Here is a 23,467-nt window from a genome sequence, read left to right on the forward strand (position 1 = left end):
TTTATTTTTAAGCATACTCTAAATAAATTTTTTTAGTGTTAATCTCAGTTTACTATTATCACGTTTCTTGGTTTTCAAGATTTCAAATATTAAGTTTTTTTTGTCCCAGTCTGGTACATAAAGTCATAATTCTGGGATACTTTCATACATTCATCAAGTTTTTCGTCATAACCTCCATTAACTGATGACGTGATACCCATATGGACAATAACCAAGTGTCACATGTCAATATGGGCCACGTGGCCAATGTACAAAACGCCTTCACATTCTCCGGACTTAGCTCCACAGCCCGAGTCATATCCTCGATCACCGAGTCAACTTGGGCTTTCTAGTTCATCAACTACTTGATCTTTGCCCTTTTGATGAGTGCATCGTCCCGCTCCTCGTCAGCCAAGCTCTTCTGGCAGAGAAAGGACAGTGCGACGTAAATGGCGTCGAGGGCGAGGGTCTTGAATCCCTGGGTGTCAAGGGCAAGGGATTTGAGGATGTGGGCGGCGTTCTTGGGGTCGAGTGTGATGGCCTTTTCAACCTCGTTGAGGGCCTACTGAGATAGGGAGGTGGAGGAGGAGCGGGAGTCGACATATCAGGACTAGGCGAGGAGCTGGGTGCCGTAGACAAAGTGGCGCTTGGCTTGGGCAGCAGTTTTGTTACGAAAGCAGTACCAGAGTTATGCGAGGAACTTTTGGGGATGTTGTGGATGGAGAGGAAGGTAACAACGACGAGGAGCATTAAGTCGGCTTGGAGGAGAATGTCCTTCAAGATTCAGGAATGATCGATCGGTGCCGATTCTTCTGTTTACGAATTAATGTATCATAATTGGGATTGATGGAAATCCATGAGTGGGTGATAAGGAGTTGGGTTAAGGGACGACTGGGAGATATGTGGAGGGATGGGAGTTAGGAAGGGTAAGGTAGAGAGGGAAGGGGAAGGCTAAGGTGGAGATCAAAGGGTGAGAGAAATTTTTTTTTTTAATTTTTATTAAATTTTTTATACTCACGTGGCGCCCGACCATTGTCTATACATGGACAACACGTCATCAGTTAACAGATGTTCTAACAAAAAACTTAACGGATATACGAAAGTATCCTAGAATTATGACTTTAGGTACCAGACTGGAACACGTGGCGCCCAACCATTGTCCACATGGACATTACGTCATCAGTTAACAGAGGTTCTGACAAAAAACTTAACGGATATACGAAAGTATCCTAGAATTATAACTTTAGATACTAGACTGGAATGAAAAAAAAAACTTAATATATGAAATGTTGAAAACTAATAAACTTTAGGGAAATAAACTGATATTAACCCAATTTTTTTTATAACGCATTAGAACATTGACTACCCAATCAATGGCAAAATTTGCCCTTTTGATGGGCTGTATGAGATTAGGCCTTAGGGAACAATTGGATTGGCGACAATTGATTAGGCTTTGTAAGACAGGATTTGTAACATTAACTCATATATAAAAATAGATAATGTAACCTACTTTATTATGCATTTATAACATTGCGTCCAACTTATATTTTAACATAATAAATAATGAACTGAACTCAAGTCCTTTTTAACTATTTCCAACCTATTCTGACTATTCCACCAAACAGGCGGCTTGAATTGCTACAAAAAGCGATTGATAATTGTATTAAAATTTTGGAGCATTCAATATGACGAGGCATTTATTGTAGCCACACCCTACTCTAAGACATAGAATGAGTATTAATTTATCAATTTTTCCAATTGAATATGCTTGCTTTTGATGAAATGTTTGCAACAATAACTAAATAGTTTAACCAATCATGATTTTAATGAACTTTCTTTTAAAGATAATCTTTGAATGAATACAAAAATGTGAGCAGCTTCCTTCATGAGATTCAATTGCAACCGTACAAAGTGGTTAGCACCATTTATTTATTAACTTAGCACTTGAGCAGTTGAGCACATCTGCTTTTGATATTAAGTATAAATTATTATAGAAAATTATAGTAATGGTTTCTTAATTTTAATTTAGTTGGAGTAATAGTCTTTTAATTAAAAATTCATCAATATTGATCTCTTAAGTCATCAAAACATGTGGCTATGTTTCATTTCGTCAACTTCATTAGAATTTCCGTTAAAATAAGTCACGTGCTACGCAAATGAGGTTGAATCAATAAGCAAATATAGAAAACCAAATGAGAAAACTTGTAGTAATGATCCCTCAATTTTAACTCAATTAGAGCAATAGTCCCTCAATTCTAACCTAATTGTAGCAGTGATCCTTTCAACATCCATTTTGACGGAATTCTGATAGAGTTGACGAAAATGACTACAGCTGCATGTTGTAATAAGTTAAATAACCAATGGTCATGAATTTTTAGTTTAAGGACTATTACTCCTATAGAGTTAAAATTGAGAGATTATGGCTACAATTTTCTCAAATTATTATTTTGTGCTACAATTTTATTTACAGTAAAGAGTAAGAGAATAATTAATTTCTATGTTATTATTTACGAGATTCTAACTTAAAATGATAGAGGTAAAATTTAGGGATTACATGAAAGAACTCCCGTAAATTAACTAGATCTCTTCCAGTATAAAAGTATGTCAAAGACCATAGAAATTAGAAACAACTAATAAGAACAAAAAAAGATTAATCTACCTTTGAATTACTACAAGTATAATAGGTTAGATATCAAACATTTAATTTGTTGAATATTTATATCCTGAAATTCTACAATAATACACAAATTAACCACTCCTAATTCGGTCTTTACCAAAAATAATTAAAAAAATAATTAGTTAACTCATAGAGTAGTCGCCAGTAGTCGGTACTCGTAGTCCATTTAACTCGGAAACTCGGCTGAGTCGTCTCAACTCAAAGCCCCTCACCGAATTAACATACAGATTCATCAGCCAACCCGCGCGCGAAGCAACGGCCGAGATTCACCCAAATACTCAAGCTGGTTCAAAGCATCCCCGTGGCAGCGTCTCTGGAGTTCCTCCACGCTCAAGAATCGCCCGGAGTTACCAGACTCGGACCGGGCCAGGACCCGAAGAACTTCTTCGAAAAACGACTCGTCGCATGGGATGGCCAAGGGGCCCTGGTTGGCGAAGCCGTACTCCTCCTCGGCCTCTACTAGAAGCTTCTGGAAGATAGGGTGGTTCAGGTACGTCGCGCGCACGATAAACCGCTTGCAGTTGCTCCCCACGCAGACCGCAACGTGTCCTGAGGGAACGTCGGACGGCGCGCGTGCTGCCGTGAGGCGCGCCTTCTTGTGCCAGCGTTGTAGCATTTGACGGATTCTGACAATGCGTCGGAGCTTGTTGCATTTGCTGATCGCCGGTGACATATTGCCGGAAAGAGTTGAAAAGAATGGGAGTTGCTTAAAAGGAGGTAATGGCAAATGGGTGTATGAGTATTTGTTGGTGGGAGGGTTATATGGGACTTGGAGAAGTGAAACGGCCCTGGAGCTGGAGATAATTACGGGATTGTGGCTGTTGTTAAAGTTGTTGTCAAGGCCATGTGATGGGTAGAAAGGAAAGTTGAGATGATAACATGGGATTAGCGCACTAAAGTCTTCAGTTTATTTACCAAAAAAAAAAAAGTCTTCAGTTTATTCATAGATGTGCCACGCCTCTGAGAATCTCATTTGATTAAGGACAAGGATTGTTTGCCCTCTCTTTTTTCATGTCCTTCTATGCTCTTTTGTTTTGTGTAATTACAATTAAGTCACATAAACATTTTATATTACTATTTATTTTTGTCTTACTATTTTTTATAAAAAAAATAATATAAAATATTAACGTAACTTAACCGTGATCACACAAAACAAAAAAAAAACATGAAAAGACATGAAAAAAAGAAGGGCAGACAATCTTTATCCTAGATAAATGCTTGATTGGCTCCTGACAAAGGAAAAAATAGACATGCTTTGATTGTGGGGAAAGAGTTCCCTACACGGCTATGGCTCTACGAACTGCGGCGGTATAGACGTTTGTTATTATTATTAGATGTCGAAATTATATTTTTGTTTTGGACTCTTTACGTATACCACTGTTATAATATAACGTTAAAATTCAACGTAATTATTAAAATTTACACTTTTTGAGGTTATATGGTCGTAGTAAAGTTATAGTTACTGATATAGAATGATGTTGTTATCAACTTTAATAAAGTTGGTCTTCACGTTATGGACTTCCCATAACACTGTTAATGTAGATAATTATATTTAGACTTGATTGCATTACACTACCAAACGTTGATGGTTATATCATAGACACCTTATTACATTATAGAGGTGGACTATTATTAGAGACGTCGTGAAGTAATTACACATCATCGTTAGTTACTTACCTTCATATCTTTCAACGTTTAAATTACAAGAAAGATAAAGTTACACTATAATCGTTAACATTGACGCTCTATGGTTACACAATGAAGATAAGGTTACAGTTTATAACACAAATTGATGTTGTTATTACTAGAATAAGGTTGGTGGGTAACTTGTGGACGTTCTATTACACTTTCAAGATAGGTTATGATCTTGAATGCAATTGGTTTACACTACAAACGTTCACATTTAAGAGTATGGATACCATTTTTGTTTGGTTAAAGGATACGGTATGCTAACCGGTGAAAAAAAAATCAAAACTAATGTAACTGTGTTAATCCTGATTAAAAAAAATTATGTTATTGATATAAAATATTTTATAGTGACATGCCTGATGTAAATAAGTCATCCTCGGTCGATTGGCTAAAACCAACGAAAAATGATAGGTGCATGTACTAGTAATGTGTAGTAGGGCACGAGGGGAAGAAATGAAATAAGATTGTTTTTGGCGGATTTGGAGTATGGCTTGTTCAGCGACCAACAAGCAAATATATGCAACTGGATTTTCTCTAGTTAAGTACAAGAAAAGAACAAAGAACAAAGAAGGTGTTTTCCAACTACAGATGCGACTGGATTTTCTCAAGTTTGGTAATGTCTTGCAACTAACAGATGCAATGTGTTTAGGAAGGTTAAAAATAAAATTTTAGTGGGTATGGAGTCAAGTAACATGAAGGTGTATGTGAACTTTATATCAAATATATTTATGTCTGGTTTGGTGGTCAAAATTAGAGTACTTCAATTAAATTGGACTAGAGCCATGTTTTATATTTGAGAAATTTCTGTTCAATTCTATTGAAATAGATGTGAAATAGAAAATCGAACGCAACGTAAATGTATGTTGACTATATAATTTAGTAAAAATAATTCCATCATTAGATTTAAAGTATATTTTTTAGCCAAAATGGTTATTGAGATTGACATGTAACATCCCACATTGACCAACGGAGAGGGGGTGATGTGCCTTATATGTACATGCCCACCTCCATATAGCACGAGGCATTTTGGGAGCTCACTGGCTTCGGGTTCCATCGGAACTTCGAAGTTAAGCGAGTTTGGGCAAGAGCAATCACAGGATGGATGACCCACTGGGAAGTTCTGCGTAAATTCCCATAAACGAAACCGTGAGGGTGTGGTCGGGGCTCAAAGCGGACAATATCATGCTACGGCGGAGCCGGTCTAGGATGTGACAGACATAACTCCCCAATTTGGTTCTTGAGATTTGAAATCTATAAAAGTGGTCCCTGAGTTTGTCCACCATCAATCCTTTTGGTTTTTTCTTGAAAAATCTCTGTTAAATAAGGACCATAATGACAAAAATACCAAATTTAATGAATTTTAAATTCAATTCAGTAATCAATCCTCCAATTAAGTCATAGTTAAGGGACTGTTGATTCAATTTTCTCAATTTAGTAGACAATTGTTGGTATTTTTAAATCCTACCAACATTTATAAGCTTGACAATTTTGATTTGTATCCTCCTGCCCATGTTTATGTAATGCCGATTATATTCTCTGTGTCGAGGATATACAACATGTTTACAATTAATGAAGTGCATGCTAATCATTTCCAAGTGAAAACCAAAAACTGAAAATCAATTATTCAATAAATATTATTTATGTTGATAAATGTGTGTAGGATTTTATGCTGCGAAATACCATGTGCATGAGTGCATCCGATTCCAATGAACCTTATGAAATAAACCCACAAAATAATATAATACGATACCAATTAATTAATTAATAAGTTAAATTAATTATTCAAGTTAGTTTTGGGAACTTATTAGGAGGAAAAGGAGCATGACATGAGACATCGGTCTTAACTTGTGTAGTGTTAACTGATCAACAAACAGGCTCTGATCAACAAGATTATCTCCAAACAAAAATCAACACACACTTTTTTATGCATGCATGGCATCAATTAATATTTTAATGCAAAAACATCTGCTACGTACATAGAAAGTTATAAACCCTTCTTCTCTTCCTTTGAATTTGCAGTGCCTCAGCGCTACAAGTGCAAAGACAACCACTACATAGTTGAAGATCTTCTTTAGCTCCTGAAATTTGAAAGCGATGCAAGTGATCTTTAAATTTGTCCACCGTCAATCATTTTAGTCATTTCGTGAAAAATCTCTATTAAAGAAGAACCAAAATTACAAAAATACCAAATTTAATGAATTTTAAGTTCAATGATCATTCCTCCCATTGAGTTGTACTTAAGGGACCGTTGATTCAATTTTCTCAATTTAGTAGACAATTGTTGGTATTTTTTAATTCTACTAACATTTATAAGCTTGACAATTTGTTTGTTTTGTATAGTGCCCATGTTTATGTAATGATATGATCCGATTATATTTTCTGTGTCAAGGAAATACAGTTGATGAAGTGCATGCTAATCATTTCCAAGTGAAAAATTAAAAATCAATTTTGACAAAAAAAAAAAAATCAATTATTCAATACTCTTATTAATCTTGATAAATGTGCGTAGGATTTTATGCTGGGAAATAACATGTGCATGATGAAATAAATAAACCCACAAATAATATAATAAGATACCAATTAATTAATAAGTTAATTAATTATTCAAGTTAGTTTTGGCAACTTAATTATTAGGAGGAGGAGGAGCATGACATGAGACATCGGTCTTAACTTGTAGTGTTAACTGATCAACAAACAGGCTCTGATCAACAAGATTTTCTCCCAAACAAAAATCAACACTCTTCTTTATGCATGCATGGCATCAATTACATATTTTAATGCAAAAATACCTGCTCCGTACATCGAAAGTTGTAAACCCTTCTTCGCTCTCTTTGAATTTGTGGTGCCTCAGTGCTACAAGTGCAAAGACAAACACTAAATTAAAGATCATTTCTTGATTAGCCATTTCTTTTTGCATTATTATACTTGATATGATTCGATTAGAAAGCTACCTGTTTTGTGTTTGCAGTTGAATGCACCACATGGTATCAAAATTTTATGTGCAGGTACTTATTGAGTGGAGCACAAGTAGGAAGTAAGTTATACCTAATACTCATTTCACCACACATTCAATTTTAGAATATTGAAAATCAAGGTTAGACCAAGTCATCACAACAGTATAGCAGCCTTTTTTCCTCTTTTTTTTTTGCACTCAAATTTATATTTTATTTTTCGTAAATTAGTGTAGTTTAAATTAATAGAGCCTTGATCAAAGAACTGAAAAATCAAGCTAACGATGATTTTACCTAGTGATTTATTAAACTTTATTTTGGTGAAGGAGGTTGAGGTTCAAATTTCATAGAAGATAATTTTGTTGTGCTTTTGAATCCAATGAAATATTTATACTAAAAGGAATAAATTAATATTAAACTCGTTATCCACGATATTCAAACTTCTTATTTACAAGTAAATCAAGAATATGTACTACTAAGCCGTAGTACTTTGTGAGTTTTGAAAACAAAAGAAAAAATTGAAAAACAAAATGAAAAAAATGATTCGATACCTCTCTCCTAATAAAAAATAAATTGAAATATTATGCGACTCTAAATAAATAAATAAATGAGTGCTTGAACTTTAATCAGTAGAAACCTTGAAAATTCTTGGTGTGGTGCTTAGTGCTTAAGTCCACAAATATATATTAATTAAGCATGAAATGGAAGGATATAATTTTGTTGTGGCGCTTTTTATTTTTTCCCTAACCCCATTGAAGCTCTTGTCGACCTCTATCTTTTTATCACAGTAATATTGATTAAAATAGTACAAAATTGAAGATTTAGGAAAATATGCTCCAATTTGGGGGATATCTTTGAAAGTTCAACTACAAAAGTTAAAAATAAAAAATAAAAATTGGAATCGAAAATCGGCTAGTCAAACCTCAAGCTTTCATCTCAGCCTTAAAAAAAACATATTAAAACCTATTTTTGTCGAGAGTTACTTTAAGCAGGTACATTGGTACTGCATCGTCTCGTTTGACACAATACCATTTAAAGAAAATTTTCTTAGTGTTGTATTATTAGTATTAAACTTCACAACGATAATGTACTAGTGTCATATATGTCTTTTCCGACACAAATAAAATCTCAAGGTGTTTTATGTTGCTGTTGATAATCACCCTCTTTATAACTTAATTTGGTTCTCCAGGTGAACCCACAATAGAATTGTGCTGCTCATAATTTGGCAAAGCTGGGCCAAGAGAAATGCTTGGGACTTCACAAACTTGTTTGGGTCTGTGTGATTAGGCCATGTTCAGGGAGTATGATGGAATCTGATTAGCTCCAAAGTTCGGATTACAATGTATTAATCCTATCCTATCCTACGTTTGTTGCAACAAATAACCCCTCATAGCTCAATGGATGGTTAAACTAATCAATTAAAGCCTGTTGAATATTTTTGGTTCTGATGTCAAGGACCCATTTATTATTTATATCAAACAAAACCTTAATGCAATTATGCTCAAGTAACTCTGCACTTAAGGGTTAGAAAAATCAAAGTTTGGTCACCCTTCTATTATGGTCTTTCCTTTTCACTGGTGTTCAGAAACGTTTTAAGTTTTTCTTGAGTAAATTACATTTTATTACATTAACTTTGGGTTACATAACAAACTCATACCTCATTTTGTAAATATTGCAATGTCATACATCAACTTATGAATTCATTGCAATGTCATTCATTAAATTTTTTGTCAATTTGGCTATTGAATGATAACATGGAAGGTGCGAGGCCCAGTCTCTCGCCCAAATTTTAAAAAATAAAAAAGAGTAAATTATATTTCACTATCTCAACTTTGGATCACATAACAAACTCATACCTTTTGAACGTTGCAATATCATACATCAATTTACGAATTCGTTGTAATGTCATACCTCGTTTCCTTGTTTATCAATTTGTCTGTTAACTATTGGCATTAGGGGTGGGCACGGGCCGGGCTGGGCCCAAATTTGGAGGGACCGGACCGAACTCGCTTAAAAAGAAAATAGGACGGGCCGGACCGAGCATTGCAAATCTGATAACTGGAACTGGACCTAACCCGGCCCATTTGAAATGGGCCGGTTCGGGCCGGGTACACGGGTCCTCTGTTTTTTTTCCCCACTCAAACCCTTTGTTACCAGCGCCGCAGTCTAATTCCCTTACTTGTTGACTTTTGAGTAAGATGACGACGACGGCGGCGACGATGATGATGGATGATCGGACCGCAATGATGGGGACGATGTTAAGTTTTGAACCGGCAGCGACACCACCCAACACCTGCTCGCCATTCAATCCACCATTATAGAAACCCCCTAAATTAGAACCCTAGGCCCTAAAACAACACAACAGATGACATGCCCCAACCTCGAAATCACAACACATCAAGAATAACCCAGAAAATCTTAGATAGAAAAGAGGTAGCCTCACTTGAATTCTAAGTAAAGCTTAAAGCTCTTGGACTCCATGGAAGAACACTTCACAGTGCTTCAATGGTGCATGCAAAACCACCATATAATTCCTTGTGTCCCATAAGTCTCAAAAGTAGAAGTTTGGGGGTTTGATTTGGACAAAAATGGCATGGGTGATGGTGGTCTCCTTCTCGAAGCTTAGAGAGAGAGTTCGAATGTTACAGAGAGAAAGTGAGGCTGCTTGCAGACATGAGGGAAAAAGGGTGTGGGTCACTAGTAAAGGAAAGTTGCAGACAAGATGGAAAAAGGGTGTGGGTCACGGGTGAGGGAGAGTAACTTGACTTTGGGCCTAGTGAACAAACTACTAATAGTGAGAATATGGAGAAACGGGCCCAGCCGGGGCCCCGTTTTCTCAGGCCTTTGCACCCGCCCCGCCCCGATAATTTTGTGAACCCGCCCCGGCTCGCCCCATTTTGTCTTTATAAATTTAAGACCCGCCCCGTACCCACCCCGAACCGCATAGAACCGGCTCACCCCGTGGGCCTAGGGCCCGTTTGCCCACCCCTAGTTGGCATGGATAGTGTGTTGCCTACTCCCTTGCCTACTAGAACTCCTTGTTGCTGACATGTCCACAATGAAGTGTGGCTAATCCCTTTCGCTAAACATATCCAAAATATCCTTTTTGTCCACCTATCATCCTTGTCTTCTTCTGATTTTTCGCCACGTGGCTCCCTCGTTGGCTTTCATCTCCAGCTATTTTCCCTTCCTATGTTTCCCTCCCCTAGAAAATCTAAAAAACCCTAAAGAATTTCAGAGCAAAAAAAAAAAAAAAAAAAAAAAAAAAAAAAAAAAAAAAAACTTGAAACCTGATCCTTTTTTAATTTTTGAGTATTGCATAAAAATGTGGAGGTTTCTGAAGCGGGATTGAAAGAGGAGGTGGTTGAGAGTGCATTTCTGAATCTGCAGACGAAGTGGGAAATGTAGGCGTTGAGAAGGCAGGAAGCAAGAAGAGAAAAAAGGCAAGACAAAATGATTCTTAAGTGGAAGACCAATCGAGAGAACAAAGATTAATGTGAATGTGAATATGAATTTGAGCAACAAATTGAGCTGTGCTACTGGTTCAACAACTGGGTTAGTACCCATTAGGGATGGGCAAAATACTCACGGGTTTGGGTAACCGTGGTTACCCGCCTATTTAAAATTCACGGTTACGGTTATGGGTAACCGTTTAGACGAACAAACGGTTATGGGTATAATCGTTTATCTGTGAAATTTAAATGGGCAGTTATAGGTATTACCCGCAGTTATAACTGTATCCATCGGTTATAGGTATAACCTATGGTTTTAACGGTTATCCATTTATCCATTTAATTTAATATATGTAAAATTAAAAAAAAATTTAAAACCCGTCTCAGAGGAAATGGATATGGGTTTAAAAATAAAAGAAGAAATGGATATGGGTTTTTGAACCTGTCTCAGACGGCATTTGTAAAACTTTCGACCTGGATTCTTTCTAGTGAGGACCGGCAGGCTCCATACCCACAACTTGTTTGTAAACTATTAAAAAAAAAGTTTAACGACTTGCTTTGGTGTAGCAGAAAAATATCGTTAGTAAACTATTATTTTAATTATTAAAATTGTATGAGGATTTAAATTATTAAAATATGGAAATGCATGCTAAAATGCACCTATAACGGTGTTTAATTCTCAGAAAACGAAAATTATGACAAAATTTTCTTTTGTAATTTTCAAGTTGTTAAAAAAAATGTAGACGGGTGAAAAAATAGGTAAACAGGTAAAAAAAGGATAAACGGGTTCAAAAACGGGTAAATGGTTATGGTTAAATGGGTAAACGGTTATGATTAAATGAGTACACGGTTATGAGTATAGTTAATCATTTATAAACTGTTATGGGTATGAGTATAACCATTTATATAATTACCTAACGGGTAAACGGTTATACGGGTATGAATATAAATGGTTATGAGTAAATAACCGCGGTTACCCGCCCGCCATAACCGTTGCCTATCCCTAGTACTCATACCCGCCGCTCCAGTTTGTTCCATACGGTATCGTTTGGTATGCAAACGGGACGGGATGGGACATGACTGGATGGAACGGAGAGAGAGTAAAGATGCTCTCAGATGGAAACAAGGAGGAATATGAAGGAGACGAAGATGTTATAATTTTATGTTCCATGAATGTGGAACGAGTCGTTCCAGGGGATGAGGCGGAACGAAAATTCACCCAAAATTCATCCTATGGAACAGCGCATTCCACCCGTTTTAGGCGCACCAAACGTGGGACGGAACGCCTCGTCTCACTTCATTATGTCCTGTCCCATGTACCAAACGGTACCTACATGAATGGGTCATCGTATCTCCACGCTATTTTTAAACTAGGTAGCGCTTCTTCGTTTGTCCTTCGCTCAAATTCAAAGTCACATTCACATTCGTCTTCGTTCTCTCTTTCTTCATCGTCGGCTACTCCTCCACCTGGGAATCATTTCGCCACAAGCTTTTCTTCTCCTCCCACTTTCTCTTCGCTTCATACCTTCTTAATGCTTCCATCTCCCATTTCATTTGTGGACACGAGGGATATTTTGGATATATTTAGCGTATGGGATTAGCCATACTCTACCGTGGATATGTCAGCAGCATGGAGTTTGTGGGCAAGGGAGTGGGCTTCGCACTTACCACGCCTGCAGTTGACAAACAAATTTACAGACTAGGAAACGAGCTCTGACATTGCAACAAATTTGTAAGTTGAAGTATGTGTTTGGGCCGAGAATAAATCTCGGCCTGAAAGGCCTTATGAAAAGGTTACCGTGGATCGTTTAGTTCATGGGCTTCCTAACCTAGGTCGGTCAAGTCACGCTGCGAGACGAGTAATCGAATCTTAGCGCAATAAGGAGTCTCGGCGAGATATGGATATTGATAACCCGGAAGTGAATCCCGGCTTGATAAAGAACTGGGTTCAAAGTCATAGTGAAAATAGAACTGGTTGGGATGGTGTTTGATTAGAAGAAGAAATCCTAATCCGAGTAGGTTTTAACTCGATCTAGACAGTACCTGATGCTATAAATAGAGGAGATTGTACATCGTTCAAGCCCCCTTCAATTCAACATACAACTGCCCTGCACAAATTCTCTCAACAACCTTGAGATTTTTTTCTTTTCTTCTTTCACCGACACACCTTTAGTTTGGATAAACAGCATTGTGAAGGCAACCGGTGACATCTTCAGTCAGCATAGATAACACTGTCACCGTAGAACCAGCCGGTCTCGCAGCATCTTCAGTCGGCATAGATAGCACTGCGTCGAGGGTGACTGGTTATCTATCCAAGTCTCGGTCGAAAAGGATTTCCGAATCCTTATTGGTCGAGGTCATCTCATTAGCCTTCTCGGCGAAGTGAGGTGTTACATTTTATTGAGCTTGGCACATTGCACGCTGAGTTAGTTTATGATTGGATACTCTCAAGTGGGATTTAGAGTTCGGCATTCCGACGGCCGAACCACATTTATTGTTAAGACATATATCTGCTTTGAGTATTTGTGCCCTTACACTTTGGTATCGATTTGGCGTGAGTTTACTCTGACGAATACCATCACTGTGACCGAATCCGGCGACAACGATTTGTGAACTTTGTAAGAATAGTAGCCTTGTCTTCAGGTTCGAGAACCTAAGAGGCTGAGACGTGTTCCTTCCTCGGTCGCAATCGTGAGACGCAGAAGTTATCCGCGCACCTAACGCAACATCAACAAATTTTACTCCTCGGTCGAGCTCGGTCGACGAATTAGCACGCCCTGCATTCAACTGAATGATGTAGTTAGCTCATAGATTATTCGGCTTGCGCACCACGTAGGCTTGGTAGTTTTTAGGGTCAACAGTATGACATAGCAATGTTCAAAAGATGAAGTATGAATTTGTTATGTGACCCAAAATTGAGATGGTAAAATATAACTTTATTTACACTGTAAAAATCCTCAATGACTACTAGTTTTTAGTTACTTTTTCTAAAAAAATTAGTCGGCCCACTTCCACAAGTTACCAGGCCGAATGGAAAATTTGAACAGAACAATGATATTCTACTATTAACAAAAATGTTAAATCATCTCGTTCATTCATGTAGGTCAAATTTGAAACTTCTCTCTTATAAGGGAAGAGAATCTAACACGTGGTGCTGGTTAGTATCCTTTGTTTTGTTGATAAAACTAATTGAGGAGGAATTTTGGAAAAGACACACAATTTATCAATCATAATTAGGTATTAAATTTGTCATCCATTGCAGTCAAATTTAAGACATTCAACTTGTATATAAGTAGAGAGAAGTATTATGAAATTGTAGTGCATGTGCAATAATAAGAATTTAAGAGCAAAAAAATGCAGACAATAATAATGTAATATCAAACTCATTATTCATAGATTAACCTTAAATCCTTGTTGTCATTTAATACTATGGTTTAATGATATTCTTTTTCAATTGTAAATGAGAGACATTTGATTTGATTATTACTAAAAAATTCGAACCAAATTATTATAGAGGAAGAATAAAGTATTTAAGCCGGGATTTAAAACACTGGATATTGTCCCGTCCCACAAATTATCTTCCCCCTCTTGAGAAAAAAAATCGTGCCTCTCGCTCTTTCCTCCTGCAACTTTGCAATCCCTCGCTCTCGACTCGAGGCAAATTCTTCAAAGTAAGAATTCAAGACAAACAGTAAAATAAAATCCAAAGAGGCGAAGAGCTGGGATAGAATACAGCAATCAACAATGCCAAACTTGGTCCTCCACCGCCCACCACCACCCACCCCCTTTCTTTCCCACCTCCCATCATCGTCATCATCATCATCATCAAGCTTTCCAATTCGGACCCAGAAATTATCGGCCTCATTTCCCACAAAAAATCATGCGGTTGTACTCAGTTGGCGGCCCAACACCATCAGGTGCATGGCGAACCCGCGCAGAGTGGCAATGGTGGCCTAGCAGATAAGGAGGGAGCTGTCTGACATGCTCATAACTGATAAGGTCTTGCAGTACGTTATTCTTCCTGAGGTTTCTTTGGGTGCTGACCGTTACCTCTCGTCGCTAACCACCATAAGCGATGTTGAAGTCTCCACCGACCTGCAGGTACATTGTTACTTATATGTATGCTTTATTTTTGTTTTGATTCTGATATTTTGACTTTGTTTTTGTGTTTTTAGTTCGATTTGTAGTATTGGGTTTTGTGGGTTTGCTATCTTGTTGGGGGTCAGTAAGCAAATTTTTTTTGACAGAAATAGCATGGATATTGTCATTTCATCGAGTTTTGGTAGACCTGAAGTCATTTGGAAAGACATACTACACACCAGTTAATGCCTCATTTACGTGGGTAACTAACATGTTCTAAGATTGCTTCCGTATGAATGCTTAACAAAGAACACACTTATCTTGAACACACTAACAATGCTTGATATCATTGCATCCTATTAATATGTTTGTCTAAGAATGATGATGTTTTGTTATTCTCTGAGATCACCATTTCATTTACTTTGCATTTTTGGATAGTTTTTTACTTGGTTCTTTTTTTCTGCCTACAATTGTAATCACAACCAACAAACAAGCCAGAGGTAAATAAGGACTAGACTGTAAAGGGGCAACACCTCTCTAGTGCATTTTACAAGCAATTGAAGGGCATATATGAAGGGCAGCTCCAACCTTTAAAGGGGCAGCATCCAAGTCATCTATAGACATTCATCGAAGTTATCCCTGGACATTCGTTGAAGTTCGGCGGGTCAGCTGACCCCCCTGCCCCTCAATGCATCCGCCCCTGCCGGTGTTGCTGTCTTGTTTGGCCTTTCATTCTTAGTAAACTTCTGTAGCATATTTGACATTTCGTGGGTGCAAATTATATGGCTTCTTGTACATTTCCCATTTAATGATACGAAGGAAACTTTCTGTACCTTTAGTTTTGGTTGTCTCTGAGAGTAGCTTCCTTCAATGTTTTCGCGAAGATGGCAATGTTCATCATTTGACTAATCTTGTGGCGCTAAAATTTTAGTTAACTATAGTTTATATGTTTGCCTACAAGTGGTTAAAGTGTATGTTTCTATTTTTGGCGATGGGAGAGGGAAGGAGGTTGCCCTTGCTGGGCTAAAGTCAAAAGCCAAATATGTCCGAGGTCAATTGGGAAGGCGTATGAAGCTGCGATTGACTCCTGAGATACGCTTCATAGAAGATGAGTCATTAGAGAGAGGAAGCAGGGTAAACTTAATACAATACTATTTCATATAACTGGGGAAAGCAATACAGTTGGTTTCTCTTTTACTTTCTTCCAGCTTTTTCCAAGAGAGTAATGAGAGTACTTAAGTCGTTTTTTGTGTGGTGACTCTTGCATTAATTAAGGTAAAGATAAGATATAAGTTGGTAAAGTAAAGCCAATTGTGATTGCTCATAGAGGTTGACAAGACTTGGTTATCAAGGTTGGATTTGTGTACTTATAAAATTGCTTCTGAGGTGGGTGTCAATATATGCTAATACGTCAATGGTGAACCATTTCAGGTGATTGCAATATTAGATAAGATAAAGAATGAAAAGAAAGATTCAGAAACCCAAGACGAGGAACAACTGGAATCATCCGAGGCACCTGAGGATGACGTAGATTGGGAGGCTGATGACCCTGATGAAGACATTATATACATAAAATAGTTACTCTCCCTAGTTCCTGAGCATTATGCTATTTTGATTGAGGCTTGGCTACGCTTGTCTACAGGTTTGTTTCATTTTCTTCACTTTCTTTGTTGCAACAGGCTATATGGATTGTAATCAGTGTTAACATTAAATTATATACCGTTTACAAATATATATGTCTGTATGTTTTAATTGTTTCTTTCCATTCGCTGAAATTGGACACAAACATAATTTAAATGAAGCGGACTACCTGCAATTTGGTTTGACAATGCTTGGTCTACTTAGATGCAATCAATTAGTTGTTGGAATCAACTTTAGGAAGGATTAGTGTTGTGTTTGTGTATTTGATTAGAATTTAGATGATGTTGGGATTAAAACTAGCGTACTATGATTGAATTAGGAGTTTTGGTACGGACACACAGAGTGGCCAACTTTAAGGTACAAGGTTTGATCTCTGAACACCTCCCACTCCAGAGGTTTAATAAACTTTATTATGCTCAGAAGAAGTGTATAATGCTTCATTTACTTTCCATAATGCAGGCAAGCACGATAAGTCACAACGCTAACCTAGACAGAAAAACTCTTCACGGCTGGAGCCCCATCGTTTAAATTACGAGCTTCAACCATGGCACACCTTGTAAAATTACCTATAATGTTTCCGTTCTTTTCTTCAGGTATGCTTGTGATTTGCTTTTTGTTTTGGTTATCTAAAACCAGAAGCAGAAATTGTGGTATTTATAGTGCTAGATAGTTCACGAAGTTGACAATCCACATGATGTGAATGAAATTCTCTTATAAACCTGTCTGCCTTTGTGATATTCTGCTGTGTCTGTTCTACTAGGGTCGCTTTACTACCGATATCACCTACTAGTTACTGATATTTGTGGTCAATAAGGTGCCGCAGCACTAGCTCGTATTCTCGTCCAGTGGTCAGATTACCGGGACAGAACTGAAAATTTATCATTAGCACGTCGACGAGCCTTGGACTCTATTTACCCCATGCTGGGAATTAAGAACGTATGATTTGCAAAAGAAGTAGTCTGTGTTGAGCATCCACGGGGTTTGGATTTAAAAGTTTAGGATTTAAAAGTTTAGGATGATGTATGATGTTACAAGAGCAGAGGCAAGGATGAAATATGAATAAATGGAGTTTTCTAGAGGTGCAAAACTAAATCTACCCCTACTCTCGAGAAACTTCTCTCCCTCTGTGAGAGTCTCTCTCTCCACCCCCGTGAGAGCCTTTTCAGCCTGTGTGCTGAGCCTTCTTCAGACTTCATCTCCTCCGCCGCCGGCCCTTGCCATGGCCTGGGTCGGTGGCTCTCGAGTTTAGTTCTCCCTGCAATATTTCTGCTGATCGTCACCAATTTGTGCTTTAATTTTTCAAATCCTATGCCATCAATTCCAATTTCTTTTCACTATCTTTCCCATCCCCCACCTCCTAGGCTTTCCTCTAACCCATTTGATTTCGGATTTGTAGCTACTTTCCTTAAAGGCGTTTTGTCGCGATTTTCTCAGGGTGTGCGTAGAGCTCCAGTGCAGGTAATTCACCACCACCTCTCATGGATCGGGAAGTGCTTTTTGCTCCGGTTCAGGTGTTTACGCCACCACCTCCCATGGATTTGTCTTCAACGACTTTGTTGCCTTCGGTGACTATGTTGCTGATGAGTTCTCTCACCAGCTTCATGTGTTTCGTTACTAATCCGTCATGTATGATGCTTTGTGAAGGTTGTTAGAGTTGTCTTTCCATCATTTTTGTGGAATTGTTTGGTTGGATTTTTGACGTCTATTGGATGGACATTCTCCGGCGATGCATCGACGGAGGTTGCAAGGAAGATAGGGTTTTCTGTTACTGGGCTCAAACTTTTGGTTTGGGCTTTGTTTTGGGGGTCCATATTTTCTTTTGGGTTTTTCTTGTAATTGGATCTCAACTGTTATAAATTTTAGTGTGGTTTGGTAATAAATCTTCCATTTTTACCAAAAATAAACTAAATCTACCCCTTTAGCGAATAGTTACACCACTATGTCTTGTGATGAAGGGGTGTTACAAATTTATGCGAATTTTAACACATCTGCCATCCCTAACGTAAATTCCAAACTCAAGTCATTATAATTGTGTGGACGTGTAGCATGACATCGAGTTGTATGCCCTATAAATGTGTCTCCAAAGACATTCAACGAAAGTTGGAGTAAGCAATTTTACTGTCTTCTATGATGAATTTCAGCTTCCAATGACTGGTACAACCTTATTTTTGAGCTGTCGGTCTGTCTCACTAGAAGTAAATCTATGGGTTGGTACGCAGAATTGGATTAGAATGAAATAACTTTAATTTCAAGCATGTCAGAGGTGAGAAAAAAATTATAACCATTACTCATATAAAAAAAAAAAAAAGGCTTATTTTTTGCGATGCCGCTTAAACTTGTCTTCAATCTCACTCTCCCTCTAAAATTTAAATTTCGCCATTTAACACTCTACAACTCAGTTTTTGTCCTACCCTGCTATTTTCCTTCAATATTGTTAAAAAAAAAAAATCTTTTTTTATTTTTATTTTTATTTTTATTTTTTTAACAAACGATTTGTCTGTAGTGGGTTAAATTGTTAAGGGGAGAGAGATCAGTAAAATTTGAACTAGCACGAGAGTGCATTGACATTATTACTTTCTAGCATTATGGTTAAACGCCATTTGCTAAAAAATAATAGAGAATTGTTATTGATACTTCAAAAATCTCATTTTGTACTTGTGAAAAATGTAGAATGAGATTTTTGAAGTACTAATAACAGTTCCCAAATAATATTAAAAACTTGAGAGATGTAGAGAAACAAAAGGAAGAAGCTTGCTTTTGCTTTCAAAGCTGCCTCAAGGTTTACCGCCCTCCCCCATATCGCTTGTGAAGTAATTTCTCGACTAACCGAACTATTCAATATCATAATATCAACAAATATTATTAATGCATATATTTTTGGTGGTTCTGAATAATGTACGTGATGAAATTGAGCCTTAGGCCAATACCACACAAGCTTTTCAACCTCAAATGGAAGCATAATTCCAATTTCCCCACAAATCCTAACTTGACATTTTCCATTGCTCTCAAAGGCATCGTTTGGTATGTAAGATCGGATTAGAACGGATAACTCTTCAATTTAAAAGTCTGTTGAGGGAGAATGAATACATTATGTCTAACTAGAGGGTAGAATACGATTACTCATGAAGGAAACTTATCAATCCCAATCCTTTCCTAAATGGTAGGATTAGAAGGGATGAGTTTTCTTCATGTATAATTCTCTTATAATCCCCGCCAACTGAAAAATTATTCACTTCAACCTTCAACATATCAAACGAGCCCAAAATGTTAATTAACATAGGCACATGAGTACTGTATCTCAGTCACCCACGTATCCATATCATGCAACAGGCTGACATCAAATGATAATTAACCATTATAACAAAATCACCTACTAGCGAAATTGAAGACCGAAAACAATAAGCATCTTATTCATCACGGGAGCATTACCCTCAAAATGTTCGCTATGAAATGGAAATCTAAAGCATCCTAAGTACCAAATTCATAATTCTCAATTCAAAAAAAAATCAAAAATAAAAAAAAACCTGGAACTTAAGCAAAGTTTTCATGGTGCACAGAAGCTTTAAGAATCGAAATATTGGTACAGTCCACCCTTTCGTATTATTTCTATCTGAAAACCAACTCATTTTTCATTCACAACTTCTGATAAAACACATCTCCTTCAGTGATGAGCCTTTGCCGCAGCCTTTTGTTCAGATTTAGCCTTTGCCTTAGTGGGGAGATAAAAAACAGAAGGATATAAGCATTCGTGCACAAATAAAACGACATGGTGTAAGGCACAAGACTGTCACACAACTCAAACAACATAACACATAATTTCACATTGCATTATATGCTAGCATCAACTTTGGGTTGAACAGCTTAACAATTTAAATAAAGGGGATAGCTTCAGGTTACATTTCCCATTCCATTAGTTGCCCTAGTTGGTCAAATACCAGACCCGTATCCTTATAATGTCATGTTAAACATAAAAGTTGACAGTTATAACATATATACACATATTAAGTTGTGGTGAAGTTTTGATTGGTCATGATCAGAACGAAGAATATTATGGTAAATTGATAGGTGGTTAAAAATGTTAACCCTATGACTACTTTCATTCTCCATTTCCAGTTTCGGAAACTGGAGCAACCCCAGTTCCTTTCTAGGACACTGCTGCTAGACTTCCTTTCACATTTGAAGATAAATCTCAGATTTGCCCCTAACTTCAGGCAATTAATTATCACCTTAAAATCCAGCAATTCACAAAGGGTTATAACTTATTTCTCTCTCACATTTTACTCGAGCATAGTTTCGGACATTGTGCTTATTTATATGACAACAAGTTATCAACACATTGACAAATGGTTAGCAAATATTTTAGCCAAAACCCTCCCTTTCTCACAAAACTCTATGCAGCCTCGTCATTTTTCTTTTTCCCTTCACATTTGTAATTGTTTCTCTAAAATATATGTTACTAGTCACATTTGCATTGACCAATTCTGCTGTCAAATCACCCCATGCATTGAAGACTTGAGTTTTGATAGTGAGTTTGTGTAAGTTGTCTTTGTGGGTTGGCAGTTAAACCACTAAGAAGCTATAGTGAAGACATTGGATTGGTTGCATGCAGCTTGAGTTAAGATTTAATAGCCCAACCTAGAAGTCTTCTTGATGTGAGAAGTCCTTGAAACCAAAAAATATTGTAATCTCTATACAGTTTCACTTGATATTCTTTACCTCCTTGTGTATTGAATACGCTGCTCAAGCAATCTGAACTCGCTCAAAGTGCAAGCCACTCAAAATAGAACCACTAAACTGTTTACAACAGCTTGGTTTCCTTATGAATAGTTTATTTTCACTTAAAAGACTTTGTATGCACTTTTATGAAACTTTAGAAACGCATTTATTTATTTCAATGGATGATTTGATGCTAGAAACGAAGCTGCAGTTGGAATATTTAAGTTTACTTCTAGAATTTTCCATGCACAATGTGCATTTCTTTCTTTCTTAGACACACTTCGAATTGAATTCTTTCATCTTAACATAGTGGGCTGCATTATTATGCTTGACCATTGCTCTAAAGACTCAGGCTTTTTACAAGCATAGCCAATAATCTAGGCATTGACATTATTTCCTATTTGTAGAGCCCCTCTAAAACATCCTTATACACCAATATCTGTTATGTGCATTTTGCAGTTTTGTTGAAGGAAAGTTAACACTTCCATCCAAGCTTTGCGATAGGGAGCATACTTGGAGGTGAAGAAGAGTTCATTGCTTGCATACAGCCAAATTAATAGACCAAATTTAGAGCCTATTTCTATTTCCAAATTTTTGACATGTGGGAAAAGGCTTTGTTGTTGTTGTTGTTGTTGATCACATAATTGCAACATGCTCGGATTGACACATGGTCGAATGCCCCTACAACTAAGCAATCACATACGTAAATCAACCCTAACTGAAAAAGGAGAGGACTAAAGAAAAATAAAAACTCATCAAGAAAACATCACCAAAAAAAGATAAAATAAAGAATAACAGAAGACAGCATATGTACGTATGTACATTGTACAAGTTAAACAAACTATTTCTCGATTATTACTACTCCTGGAGCCAAGAAGTCGGATTTCAGCTTCGCATGTCTCTGGCACTACTGAAATTTTATGTTTGGTGTTACCTTAGACTCCGCCAATCATTTAAAACATCAAGTATGATTTAAGCATTAATTAACAATCTCTCTTATTTCAAGCAACTTTATTCATAAAATAGAAGAGTTCCATACCTAATTTGCTGCTTCACAAATTTTAAGACAAGGTTGATGTCTACGATATCAGCTCACCAAATGGTGCTTATGAAAATACACGAATTCTTCGTATGAAAATGGAACCAAACGAATACAAAAAATTTAATCTTTGGAATCGATTTGACCAACATCGATTAAAATCCGCATTACTTATTAAAATCTACAAAAATTTAAACAAACCCAATATAAATTTGTAATAAAAAGTACAAAATTAACTCATAAAATAAATAAAAAAAGAGCGTCAATTGAAAAGAGAAAAAGAAAAAGAAAAAGAAAAAAGGAAAGGAGGTACCTGGAGATACTTGAGCTTAATGCTTCCGTATACGAGTCCAAAGGAGAATGCGGAAGCCCGAGCCACCTGCAAATCACCAAGAACCCAGATCACCAATTAGATTAACAACTACCAAATTGGTCCAAAATCCACACACTAAATTTTTTTTTCCTAAAATATAAACTAAATAAAAAAAAAAGTTAGATCCGGAATGAAAAGAGAAAATTTAAGAGAAATTAATACCAAGGCGAGGGTGCTGGTTCCAGAATAGGGTCCAGGAGGCGGCGCCATTGTTGTTGCTGGAGAGGACGAGACTGACTGTTAAGCAATTAGACGAAGCGAACAAGAAGGAATCTGTAAAACCTCCCAAAGTCACAAAGCACCAAGCCCTGCTACTACAGTTCACCGTTCCATTGCTTTATATATCGAGTAATTGCGGACCTGGATTATCTACCCCATTTGGGCTTTCTGCCTGATTTTACCGGGTTTAAATCCTGATCGTACATTACTGTGGAAAAGTATGCGGTCGTTATCGTACGTCCACTTGTTCCATATGGTTGGGCCCACTATTTGTAGAGTCAACCAATAAAACATGGTCTACTATCGCTCACCACCTTACTTATTACAAAATTTAAAGTTACGCAATAGTAATAAATAGAGTGATGATCATTACTATCACTTCAGGGAAGTGAGCAATTATATTCTAAATAAAACACCAACATGTTGTCTTATCTTTAGGAATAGAGTTACTAACCTACTTTATAGAAGAGAATATTTTTGGTCGTATCACTCAAGTGATAGTGATATTCACCATTCGTGTCGTGTTTTTCGTGTTCGTGTTGCTTTTGTGTCATAACCGATATCTTAACGGGTCGTATCGTGTAACACCTGTTAAAATAAACGGGTAAAATGACCCGACCCGATAATATTAACAGGTAATATAACCTGATC

The 23,467-nt window shown here is 37.1% G+C and overlaps 3 protein-coding genes and 1 long non-coding RNA gene across 6 annotated transcripts; 1 reads left to right on the forward strand and 3 right to left on the reverse strand.

The window, feature by feature from the left end:
* Positions 1–2,664: 2,664 nt before the first annotated feature.
* LOC103422164 (indole-3-acetic acid-induced protein ARG7-like) lies at positions 2,665–3,447 on the reverse strand. The gene has a single exon (XM_008360200.4). The coding sequence runs from the start codon at positions 3,327–3,329 to the stop codon at positions 2,889–2,891; it is 441 nt and encodes a 146-aa protein (XP_008358422.1). The 5' UTR covers positions 3,330–3,447; the 3' UTR covers positions 2,665–2,888.
* Positions 3,448–5,284: 1,837 nt separating this feature from the next.
* LOC114827259 (uncharacterized) lies at positions 5,285–7,367 on the reverse strand. 3 transcript variants are annotated; one of them, XM_070807037.1, is made up of 4 exons: positions 7,297–7,367; positions 7,135–7,198; positions 6,322–6,423; positions 5,285–5,658 (listed from the first exon to the last, which is right to left on the reverse strand). In XM_070807037.1, exons 1-4 carry the CDS (start codon positions 7,326–7,328, stop codon positions 5,437–5,439), a joined length of 420 nt encoding a protein of 139 aa, XP_070663138.1. In that variant the 5' UTR covers positions 7,329–7,367; the 3' UTR covers positions 5,285–5,436. The 3 variants fall into 3 exon arrangements, 1 of the variants encoding a protein (XP_070663138.1); XR_011572361.1 differs by lacking the exon at positions 5,285–5,658 and having other exon boundaries at positions 6,168–6,423; positions 7,146–7,198; positions 7,297–7,349; XR_011572360.1 differs by lacking the exons at positions 5,285–5,658; positions 7,297–7,367 and having other exon boundaries at positions 6,168–6,423; positions 7,146–7,290.
* Positions 7,368–14,316: 6,949 nt separating this feature from the next.
* Positions 14,317–17,189, forward strand: LOC139188968 (uncharacterized). Its single transcript, XR_011572415.1, has 4 exons — positions 14,317–14,849; positions 15,327–15,962; positions 16,260–16,470; positions 16,929–17,189. It is a non-coding gene; the product is annotated as an uncharacterized lncRNA (long non-coding RNA).
* A 2,662-nt stretch (positions 17,190–19,851) lies between these two features.
* LOC103445151 (uncharacterized) lies at positions 19,852–22,978 on the reverse strand. The gene is made up of 3 exons (XM_008384137.4): positions 22,760–22,978; positions 22,538–22,603; positions 19,852–20,178 (listed from the first exon to the last, which is right to left on the reverse strand). The coding sequence occupies exons 1-3, from the start codon at positions 22,805–22,807 to the stop codon at positions 20,131–20,133; spliced, it is 162 nt and encodes a 53-aa protein (XP_008382359.1). The 5' UTR covers positions 22,808–22,978; the 3' UTR covers positions 19,852–20,130.
* Positions 22,979–23,467: the final 489 nt, after the last annotated feature.

Source organism: Malus domestica, chromosome 10 (genome assembly GCF_042453785.1).
Source record: "Malus domestica chromosome 10, GDT2T_hap1".
NCBI classification, from domain to species: domain Eukaryota; kingdom Viridiplantae; phylum Streptophyta; class Magnoliopsida; order Rosales; family Rosaceae; genus Malus; species Malus domestica.